Raw genomic sequence first — 12,044 nt, 5'->3', positions numbered from 1 at the left:
GTCTCATTGGTCCCAGTGTTTCTAGCCCCTTACTGCCACAATGCCCCCCGCCACTATCCCAATATAACGCAAGGGCATGTTTTAATTAATTTTTTCTTGAAAGCGATATCTTGCTACAGTCCCCATTCTACCTGCTCTCGGGACTGCCTACCCCCCTGGGGTCAGTGCTTGCAGCGTCCCCTCAAGTTCTGAGTGCTTATACACCAAGGCCCTACAGTAATTGAATAGTCCCGAGTACTTGCCTAACCCCTCTTTAACTGATTTGGGGTTTGGGCATCTCTAAAATGGCCTTCTTCCTTTCTACTGGGATCTTCCTTTCCCCCTGTGTAATGTTAAAAAATCCATAGTCTTTGCTTTATAAAAATCCCCAAATCTTAAATTTGATCTGTAGTGAGTTTACAGAGAAAATACTGAAATCTCTACAATTTAGAACTCACCGAACAAAATTTTTAAATGTAGGTACATCATGGCTGCCTCTAATAAAGGAGCACATGGACTCAAATCACCGAATGCCTGGTCTTCGCATTTCAATTTTAGATTCCTTTGTTCTCTTCCCCTTTTTCTTTTTTAACCAACCAAGACTATGCCGAGTTCAACTAATCATTTACAAATCCCAATATATACACTTTGATTTTGCTTTTTGTTTACTTCCTGAGAATTGTGTTCAAAATAACTTCCACAATGTTACTCATTATTACTGATTTTCTAAAGAACTTTAAAATACTTACCCCATTTTAAATCTCACTTTAACTGCTGTGTATACCTAATTGATGTGCAACTTCGTTTTGCAAAACACAACATTTTTAAAACTAGGAATACCAGAGGAAGTTCACAAATTCTTATTAAACATACACACTCAATCATCCACCAAGATCTCCACTCAAACAAAAGGAATTTGAATCATTATACTTTCATTCATTTCAACCAACTAGACAATAAGTTTGAATTTGCACGTTTTTTCCCTTCTTCAAAACTGTAAAGTAAATTTAAACATTTCTGAAGCCTCCACTTTTCCGATATGGTTCTGAATTTTCCAAGTCTCTGGTTCCCCCGAGTGGCGATTCATCGCCCAACTGTTTCCACTCAAAAGACATCTCCCAAAAACAAAATCTATCTTAGCCAATTGTAATTGTACGGAATTGAATTGTCTCCAGAACATTCCATCAGCGGTCTTAACTGAATTGACTCTGTGACATTCCCTCACCCCGTTTAAGACCTTAACCAAATTAAAGTGTAATTTAATATGACCAATTTTTAACTTTCAACCCACATGCAACTGAATCACCAGGTCATATTACCTCAGTTACCAACTGAATTATTACCCCGTATTTCCGCAATCACGTTTTAACCCTCAGCCGACATCGACTGAAATTAAGTTTTCTAATCCGCCAGACTGACTGTTGATTTCGTCGAGACGACCTTACCCGACCATAGGCGAGTGACCAAACCACTTTGGACCATGAGGCAGGGTAAAACCGATGTGGTCCTTTATAATCTACTCACACCGTGGGCCCATTTCCCCTCACTCCGTCCAAGGCTGGTTTAATTCTGATTTCGTGGATAGTCGGGAATTCATCCGCGAAATCCCCACTGTTGCCACAAAATGTTGAAATTCAGTTCTTTCTGTCCAGTCTGGTCTCAATCAAAAGCGGAGTTCGGATTTAGAAGTTCCTTTAATTTATTTCAAATAGCTTGCAAGCTCACACTCCCTCTGATGAAGGCAGGAGAGCCATGTCAGGGGCAGCACGGTAGCTCAGTGGTTAGCACAATTGCTTCACAGCTCCAGGGTCCCAGGTTTGATTCCGGCTTGGGTCACTGTCTGTGCGGAGTCTGCACGTTCTCCCCGTGTGTGCGTGGGTTTCCTCCGGGTGCTCCGGTTTCCTCCCACAGTCCAAAGATGTGCGGGTTAGGTGGATTGGCCAGGATAAATTGCCCTTAGTGTCCAAAATTGCCCTTAGTGTTGGGTGGGGTTACTGGGTTATGGGGATAGGGTGGAAGTGTGGACTTGGGTTGGGTGCTCTTTCCAAGAGCCGGTGCAGACTCGATGGGCCGAATGGCCTCCTTCTGCGCTTGTAAATTCTATGTAAAAAATCTATGTCTCTTGAAACTCCCAGAGTGAGTGAGACAAAGGGAGGCAACACATGTGGTCTCATATACATTCGTGCAATATCAAGTTCCACATACGCGAATACAAGATTCGAATAGGCCCTTTCCTTGACCTGGTAATATAATCTAACTGCCACTGATTCTGATATGCTCATTACACATTCCTTTCCTTCCTCTGAGCCTCTGCCTCTCAGCATCCTTTGTGCAAAGAGCCAGTCCTGATAGCCACCCCACCCCCTCTCGCCATGCTTTGCCCATTTCTTGTTCACTCCCTGCAACTTGAATTAATGTCCATAATGCACTATTCTAACTGGTCATCCCAGTTTAATGCTCTTTTCTTTAGTTCAATTCCTCAAAGAGTCCTTTTCTGTGACTTTGAACAGGAACAGCCCTTTATGTGACCAATCACTCCATGGTCACAAGCGGGATTCTTGACTCCCAGTGTTGTTAAGTAGGGAGTTCCAGCATTATGACCAAGTGATGATGAAGGAACAGCAATATATTTCCAAGTCAGGATAGTGGATCGTTTGGAGGTAAATTGCAGGTGAGAGTATTCCCATACAGTCACTCCCTTTCCTTTCTAGGTGGAAAGGGGCCACAGGTTTGGGAGGTGCTGTCGAAGAGTCCATGACAAGTCAATGCAATGCATCTTGTAGCTAGTACATAAAGTAGCCTGGTTGTACAAATGGTGGAGGGAGAGAATGTTTTCTAAAAAATTATTAAGGCATTTTTTATCGAAGTAGTCGATGATCGGCTTCCATCTCCGGGCAAACCCCTCCAGTCTCTTCTCAAGGCTAACTTGATCTTTTCCAACCTGAGGAATTCCGTGAGGTCGCTCACCCAAACCCTGTTTTCGGCGGCCCCGAGTCCTTCCATTCTAAGAAGATCCGTCTCCGGGTTACCAGGAAGGCAAAGGCTAACACATTGTCCTCTCTTGCCCTTGGACTCCCGAGTCGTCTGACACTCCAAAGATTGCCACTTCTGGACTCGTGACCACCTACACCCTCAACACCTCAGACATAACGTCAGCAAACCCCCGCCAAAATCCCTCCAACTTCGGACAGGCCCAAAACATGAGGACATGGTTCGCAGGCCTAGCCGCGCACCGCCCACACCCATCCTCTACCCCTCAAAAAACCTATTCAGCCTGGCCATCGTCATATGTGCCCTCTGGACTACCTTGAAGTGAATAAGGCTAAGCCTCACACACTCCAACTCCCTTCCCAGCTCTTCCTCGCACTTGCGCTCGACTTCTCCTATTGGGTCGCTCTCCCAGTCCATTAGCTCTTTGTGGATCTCCGAGACACTGCCCTCACCCACCCCTGTCCTTAACACCACCTTGTCCTGCAACCCCGGGGGGGCAGGTCAGGAAAGGACACCTGCTTCCTCACATAGTCCTTCACCTGCAAATACTGGAACCCATTCCCGCTGGACAGCACATATTCGTCTACCAGCCCCTCCAAGCTCGAAAAGCTGCCCCAACCAATAGGTCCCCAAACCGCTCAATCCCCGCCCGCCACCACGCCCGGAACCCGCGTCCAGCCCACCTGGAGGGAACCTATGATTCCCGCAGATCAGTGCCCAAGCCGAGGCCCCCTCCAGCCTCAGGTGCTGCTGCCACTGTCCCCACACGCTCAGGGCTGCTGCCACCACTGGACTTGTGGAGTACCTGACCAGTGGGAACAGCAGAGACGCCTTCAACAGTGCCCCTAAACTCGAGACCTTACAAGAGGCTGCCTTCATCCGCTCCCAATCTGACCCCTCCCCCACTTCCTTGCCATGGCTATATTTGCTGCTAAGTAATAATTCATAAAATACGGCAGAGCGAGCGAGCCAGCCACACCCCCATCCCCACCCCACCCGGGCAGCACCTCCTTCACCCCTGGGGCTTTACCCAGCCACAACAACCCCAAAATCAGTGCATTAACATTCCTACATAAAGCCTTTGGGATAAAGATCGGGAGGATCCAGAACACAAATAAAAACCTTGGGAGAACCGTCATCTTCACAGACTGCACCCACCCCGCCAATGACAGTGGGAGCACATCCCACCTGTTAAAATCCCCCTTCCTTTGCTCTACCAGCCGGGCTAGATTCAACTTGTGTCACTGCTCCCACCCCTGCGCCACCTGGATGCCCGTCTTCCTCCAATATCCCCATGATCCCTCCGATACCTTCCAGTGGGTTTGATATATAGAGCAATAAATCGTCCACATACAATGAGACCCTATGCTCCCCTCCCCTCACTATCCCCTGCCAACCCCTTGACGCTCTAAGCACCATTGCCAAGGCAAAAAGCAGTGGGGAGAGTGGGTACCTTGCCTCGTCCTATGATGCAACCTAAAATACCCCAAACTGACCCGGTTCATCTGCATACTAGCTGCCGGCACCCGGTACAACAACCGGACCCAATCCACAAACCCCTGCCCAAACCCAAACTGTCCCAGCACCTCCCACAAGTAATCCCATTCCACCCGGTCAAAGGCCTTCTCCGTGTCCAGAGCGAACACTACCTCCATATTTCCTCCCTCATTATAACATTTAACAAACTCCTAATACTGGCTGACTGATGCCTCCCCTTTACAAATTCTGTCTGTCTTCCCCCATCATCCCTGGCACACAGTCCTCAATCCAGGAGGCCATGGTCTTCGGCAGCAACTTGGCATCCACATTGGGCGGTAGGGTCCTCATCCCGGTCCTTATCCTTCTTTAAAATTAAGAAAATTGAGCCCTGCAACAACGTTTTTTTTGGGGGGGGGTGCGGGGGGGAAGAGAGCTCCTCCTTGTCCTCATTTAATGCCCTTACCAGCAGGGGCCCCAGGTCACCCGAGAAGTTTTTATAAAATCCCACTGGGAAGCCATCCGGGCCAGGTGACTTCCCCGCCTGCATCGCCCCATACCATCCATCACCTCCACCAATTCAACGGGTGCTCCCAGCCCCCCCACCAGGTCCTCCTCCACCTTGGGGAACTCCAACCCATCTAAAAAAACCCTCATTCCCTCCACCACGGTCAGGGATACCAAATCCTATAGCCTCTTGTAAAAGTCCTCAAATACCCCATTGACCCCCACCGGGTTTAAGACCATGTTACCACTCCTATCCTTCACCTTTCCAATCTCCCTCGCCACCTCCTGCTTCTTCAATTGGTGTGCCTACATCCTACTCGCCTTTCCCCCATATTCATAGACTGCCCCCCTGGCCTTCCTCAGCTGCCCTACTGCCTTACCCGTAGATAACAGTCCAAACTCCACCTGGAGCTTGGCCGCTCTTTCAACCACCTAGCCTCTGGGGCCTCCGAATACCACCGATCAACCTGCAGGATCTTATCCACCAACCTTGCCATCTCAGCCCGCTCCGTCTTGTCCCTATGCGCCCGTTTCATTATAAACTCCCCCGACCACTGCTTTCAGCGCCTCCCACAGTGTGGCGGCTGAGACCTCCTCCATGTCATTCAGCTCCACATACCCCTGAACAGTAGCCCTCACCCGCTCACAAACCTCCTCATCTGCTAATAACCCCACATCTAACCTCCACTGCGGGAGCTGACCCCCCCCGATCCACCTGCAAGTCCACCCAATGTGGCGCATGGTCTGAGACCACAATCGCCGAGTACTCTGAGCCGACCACCCCCTCCAACAAAGTCCTATCCATCACAAAATAAACGATCCAGGAGTACACCCTATATACATGGGAGAACGAAAATTCCTTTGCCCACGGCCTACCAAACAAAACAACAATCTCAACCCCCACGAACACAATAATCACTTGCTCACCTCCCATTGCGCTCCCGTGAACTAGCCCGCCCAGCTCGCCTGGCAGCCCCCACCCACAGCACCTAATATCCTACCCCCCACTGATTTCACCCCAACCCCCATGGTGCAAAAAATAACAATAAGAAAAAAAAAAAATGCGACTAACACACGGAGGGAAAAAAAGGGTGCACTCACCCAGCACGACGCTCCAGCATTTCATCAAATAACCCCGAGTGGAAAAAAAGGGTTCTCCTCCAAATTCCCCCCCCCTCAGAGAAACAACAATAACAGCCCCCCCCAAAAAAGAAAACCCCAAACTCCCCAGCAAGGGGGAGCAAAGAGAACCAACATCCCAAACACCTCCACCAAAGTTCAATGTCCTCCTTCTTAAAGAGGGCAACATCCCGAATCTCGAGGTGGGCCAGGTACAACATCCCAAACTACACCCCTTCTTAAAGAGGGCAGACTTTACTCGATTGAAACTCGCTCTCTTCGTGGCCAGTTCCACATCCAGGTCCTGATATACCCAGAGCTCGTTACCCTCCCAGGTACATCTTCTCGTCTGCCTGGCCCACCTCAAGATCCTTTCCTTATCAAGGAATAGGTACAACCTCTTCACCCTTGGTGGCTCGTTCGCCTGTGGCTTCCTCATCAGCGCCCTACGCACCTGATCCACCTTCAGGGGACATATATAGAATTTACAGTGCAGAAGGAGGCCATTCAGCCCATCGAGTCTGCACCGGCTCATGGAAAGAGCACCCTATCCAAGGTCCACACCTCCACCCTATCCCCATAACCCAGTAACCCCACCCAACACTAAGGGCAATTTTGGACACTAAGGGCAATTTATCATGGCCAATCCACCTAACCTGCACATCTTTGGACTGTGGGAGGAAACCGGAGCACCCGGAGGAAACCCAGGCACACACGGGGAGGATGTGCAGACTCCGCACAGACAGTGACCCAAGCCGGAATCGAACCTGGGACCCTGGAGCTGTGAAGCAATTGTGCTATCCACAATGCTACCGTGCTGCCCCAACGGCGGGAGCGGACGGTCGAAGGCCCCCTCCCCCAGCATTTTGGCTACATAAGAACCAGCGTCCGCTCCCTCAATGCCCTCTGGTAACCCCACAATCCTCAAATTCTGTCTCCGGGAGCGGTTCTCCAGATCCTCCACTTTCTATTTGAGCCGCTTCTGGGTATCCCTCAACATCCCGATTTAAGCCACTAACGAAGCAAGCTGCTCCTCATGCTCCCCCACCTTCTGGATTGCCTGACTTTGGGTCACCAACCTCAGCTCCACACGATCGCTCCCCACTTTCAGCGGGTCTACCTTTTCGCCACGTCCTCCAGAGCATCTCTTCTCATTCGGGGGAGGTTATCTCATTCAAGGCACACAGAGATAGGAGAAGGAGGGAGGAGTATGGATGGTTTTTGGACGGGATAGTCAAGGTAGACAGGAAATATTCAAATGCCCCCACCAAGGAGGGGTTGGCGGAAAGAAAGGAAGTTACTGGGACAGTTTGATAGGTTGACGTCGGGGAAGGCAGTGGGGCAGCTACGGAGGGCGAGAGGGGTGTAGTATGAATATGTGGGAGAAGGCGAGCCCATCCGCTACGGAGGCAGCCACGTCTAGGAAATTCTGAGGGTACAAACCTGAAGAGGTAGTGTCAGACCGGGGAAGATTAACGAGGCATTCAGGGAGAACTATGAGAAGTTGTATAGGAGCAAATAATGAAAGGGATGAAGTTGGGAAGGTCCATGGCCGGACAGTTAGCCAGTGGAATTCTATAAGGAGTTTGCGACAGAGTTGGCACCACATTTATTGGGGATGTTTAGCGAGGCGCTGTAGAAAGGGGAGTGGCCGAGACACTGACCCACGCGTCGATCACGCTAATATGGGGAATTAACTGCTGGAGAATGGGTCTTACAGGCCATTATCATTGTTAATCACGGATGTGAAAGTGTTGGCCAAGTTCGTGACGGGGAGGATGGAAGGATAAGTTCCTGGGGTGATCACAGAGGACCAAATGGGTTTCGTAACGGGCAGGCAACCTTCCAGTAACATTAGGCGGTTATTATATGTGATCATGACCCCAAAAGGACAGATATCAGAGGCAGTGGTCTCTATGGACGCAGAGAAGGCTTTCGACGGGTGGAGTGGCGGTACCTGTTTCAGGTTTTGGGCCGAGGTTTGAGCCATGGGTGTACGTGGCCCGGTGGCGAGTGTACTGATAAACGAGTTGAATTCACGGAGCTTCGGGTGCATAGGAGAATGAAGCAGGGGTGCTTGCTGTTGCCAATGTTGTTCGTGCTGGCCCAAAGGGGGTCAATAGAGTGGCAGGGGATTATGAGGAGGAGTAGGGAACACCGGGTGTCACTATATGCAGACAAGCTGCTGCTGTTCATATCGGACCGATTGGAGAGTATGGGGAGAGTTATGGACATACAAGAGAGGCTCAGGGCCTTCTAGGGCTACAAAGTTGAATGTCGGAAAGAGTGAGGTGTTTCCAGTGAATGCGGCGTGTTGGGGAGCCAATCTTGGGGTGTTGCCATATTTACATATTTTGGGGTTCAGGTGACGGGGGAAGTGGACGACGATGCACAAATGGAACCTGACAAAGCTATCACAGGAGGTAAAGGAGGACTTTAGGAGATGGGATCCGTTACACCTAACACTGGCGGAAAGGCTCCAGGTGGTAAAAATCTTCATTCGGAAGGCCTTTTTCTGGAAACTGGATGCGATTTTGGAGTTTATATGGACGAGGAAGGTACCCAGTGTAAAGAGAGCCCTGCTGCAGAGGCAGAAAGGGGGTTGGCGATACCAAATGCATTGCACTACTATTGGGTGGAGAAGGCGAGGTGGTGGTGGGAAGGAGAGGGGTTAGAATGGGTTAGCATGGAGGAGGAGTCCTGTAGGGGGTCCAACCTGAGGGTCATGATGACGGCGGTGCTTCCGCTGGTACCGAGGAGGTACATGGTGAGCCCGGTGGTACAGTCCACGATTAGGGTTGGAACCAGTTGCGGAGACACATTAGGATGGAGGGCATGTCAGTGCTAACACCGTTGTGTGGGCACCATGGGTTTAAGTCGGGAGAGGCGGATGGCATGTATGTAAGGTGGGGCTGGTGAGGGTGAAGGATTTATATCTGGAGGACAAGTTTGCAAGTCTGGAAGAGCTGCAGGAGATGGTGGAGCTTCTGAAGGGATGCGAGTTCAGGTATATGCAAGTGAGGGACTTTGCGTAGAAGAATGGAGAGGGGTTCCCAAGCTGCTTGAGTATACCTTATTGGAGCGGTTGCTGCTCCCGGGTGTGGAAGCGGAGGCAAGGATTGGGAATTAATAAGGGTGGCTGGGGGGTGGGGCGATGCGTCAGGTGAATTTGACTTCCTCATGTGCGAGGATGAGTTTGATTCAGTTTAAGGTGGTGCATAGGGTGCACATGACTCAGGTAAGGATTTGATTTGTCATATGTACCGAAGTACAGTGAAAAGTATTTTTCTGCGGCCGAGGGAACGTACACAGTACGTTCATAGTAGACAAAAAAAATAATCAACAGAGTACATTGACAAATGGTACATCGACAAACAATGATCGGTTACAGTATGGAACAAAAGGGCCAAACAAAGCAAATGAGTGGTTTCTTCCAGGGGGTGGTCGTCGAATGTGAGCGAGGACCAGCAAATCATGCGCATATGTTCTGGGGCTGAGAAGTTGGAGATACTGGAAGGGGGGGGGGTTGGGATGTTATTGAAGACTGTGGGGGTAGAGGCCAGGCCAGACCTATGGTGGTGATTTTTGGGGTATTGGAAATGTTGATGCTGATGGAGGGGAGAAAGGCCGACGTTGTTGCCAGTGCTTCTTTTGTTGCCCGGCGAAGGATTCTGTTGGAATGGCGATCTACAATATCACCGGGGGCGGCGGCATGACTGGGAGACCTGTACGACTTTCTCCATCTGGAAATGATTAAATTTGAATTGAGGGGATCTGCGGAGGGCTTTGAGACACGGTCGGGATTGATCATGACCATGTTTGAGGAACTATTTGTCGGGGGGGGGAAGAGTTGGAGGGGATGAAAAGGGGGAAAAACTTGCACAAACTGTGAAGTGTGGAGAATGTTCTTTGATTTACTTATGTTTTTGTAACTTTGAATATGTTTGGAATAAACATCCTTCCGAAACGTGGCAGAGTTGCACGCAGTACTCCACCTGTGGCCTCCCCAAAGTTCCACACAACTCCAACTTGACCTCCCTGCTTTAGTAATCTATGCCTCAATTGATAAAGGCAATTGGCCCATATGCCTCTTTCACAACCCTATTAACTTACCCTTCTGCCTTCAGAGATCGAAGGACACGCCAAGGTCCCTTTGTTCCTCAGAACTTCCCAGTGTCATGCCGTTCATTGAACAGTTCCATGCCAAATTACTCTTTCCTAAGCATCTCACCTCACACTTTTCAGGGTTAAATTCCACCTGCCACTTTTCTGCCCATTTGATCATCCCGTCTACATCTTCCTGTAACCTCACTGTTAAGTCACCCGGCCAATCTTTGTGTAATTCGCAAACTTAATGATCCTACCCCGCATCTAATCATCTATGTAGTTTAAATAACCAATAATAGGAGACCCAGCACAGATCCCTGGGGTACACCACTGACTTACAGTCACTAAAGCAGCCATCTATCATCACCCTCTGTCTCCTACAAATAAGCAGATTTTGAATCGACCTCATCAAATTACCCTGTATCCCGTGTGCCTTTAAAAGTCTCCTACGTGGGATCTTCTCAAAGGCTTTGCTGAAATCCATATAAACTACATCTACTGCACTACCCTCACCTACACACGTGGTCACTTCCTCATAAAATTCAATCAAATTTGTTAGGCATGACCTCCCTCTGGCAAAGCTATGCTGACTATCTCTGATCAAATCTGGCCTCTCCAAGTGGAAATTGATTATAATAATCTTTATTCGTGTCACAAGTAGGTTACTTTAACACTGCAATGAGGTTACTGTGAAAATCCCCTAGTCGCCACACTACAGCACCTGTTCCACTACACGGAGGGAGAATTTTGAATGCTCAATTCACCCAACAAGCACGTCTTTCGGAATTTGTGGGATAAACAGGAAGGCATGGAGGAAACTCACGCAGACACAGGGAGAGCATGCAGACTCCGCACAGACAGTGACCCAAGTCAGGAACCGAACCCGGGTCCCTGGCGCTGTGAAGCAACAGTGCTAACAACTGTGCTACCGTGCCGCCCTGCCACCCTGAACAGACGCTGGAATGTGACGACTAGGGTCTTTTCACAGTAACTTCATTGCAGTGTTAATGTAAGCCTACTTGTGACAATAAAGATTATTATTCTCTCATTTGGTCCAAGTTCCCTTCCACTCTCACATCAGCTATAGAGGGAGAAGCTAGCACCATTCGTAGAAGCGTCTGAAAGCCTTATTGATAATTGGTCTGGATTTCTTAGAAAGTGTAAATAACTTATGCAGCAATACACACGTTATCAATGGGATTGCAGAGGATTTAAATGCAGCAGTAATGCCGTCAATCAGGACCCGTCTCAAGAAATCTATGGATCTACAGATTGTGGAATGCAGTAAATAAATGCACCGTCAACCCACCCTGCCAGCAATGACCTGCATACGGCCAAACCACCGAACAGGTGTTGGGTCTAAACCAGCATAAACGGCGTGGTCTGCAATGAAATGTACCTGGTTCAGTAATATCGGATGAGACACAATGACCCTCAAATCGAAGTAAACCGGTGACGATATCCCACTTTTTAGCACGAAGCTGCCAAACTTCACCGCTCGAACTTTAAACAACTCAAGCACCAACGACTCCATTTTTTTCCACGCCACGCCGCTCCTTTGCGTCGACAAAGACCCTCCCCGGGCCAGACCGATCGCCGCTGCGCGTGCGTCGACAAAGACCCTCCCCGGGCCAGACCGATCACCGCTGCGCGTGCGTCGACAAAGACCCTCCCCGGGCCAGACCGATCACCGCTGCGCGTGCGTCGACAAAGACCCTCCCCGGGCCAGACCGATCACCGCTGCGCGTGCGTCGACAAAGACCCTCCCCGGGCCAGACCGATCACCGCTGCGCGTGCGTCGACAAAGACCCTCCCCGGGCCAGACCGATCGCCGCTGCTCCGACAAAGTCCCTCCCCCCTCGCGC

The 12,044-nt window shown here is 49.8% G+C and overlaps 1 protein-coding gene across 2 annotated transcripts in view; it reads right to left on the bottom strand.

Annotated features, from left to right (window-relative positions):
• umps (uridine monophosphate synthetase) overlaps positions 1 to 11,801 on the bottom strand; it is a 50,763-nt gene extending 38,962 nt beyond the window's left edge. The window contains exon 1 of one of the 2 annotated variants that reach the window (XM_072475659.1): positions 11,579 to 11,801. In XM_072475659.1, the coding sequence (XP_072331760.1) occupies positions 11,579 to 11,713 (135 nt within the window). In that variant the 5' untranslated portion in view covers positions 11,714 to 11,801. The remainder of the gene's footprint in view (positions 1 to 11,578) is intronic. The other variant, XM_072475666.1, reaches the window with a different exon arrangement.
• Positions 11,802 to 12,044: the final 243 nt, after the last annotated feature.

The sequence above is a fragment of the Scyliorhinus torazame genome, chromosome 2 (assembly GCF_047496885.1).
Source record: "Scyliorhinus torazame isolate Kashiwa2021f chromosome 2, sScyTor2.1, whole genome shotgun sequence".
NCBI classification, from domain to species: Eukaryota; Metazoa; Chordata; class Chondrichthyes; order Carcharhiniformes; family Scyliorhinidae; genus Scyliorhinus; species Scyliorhinus torazame.
This window is presented reverse-complemented; position numbering and strand designations above follow the sequence as displayed.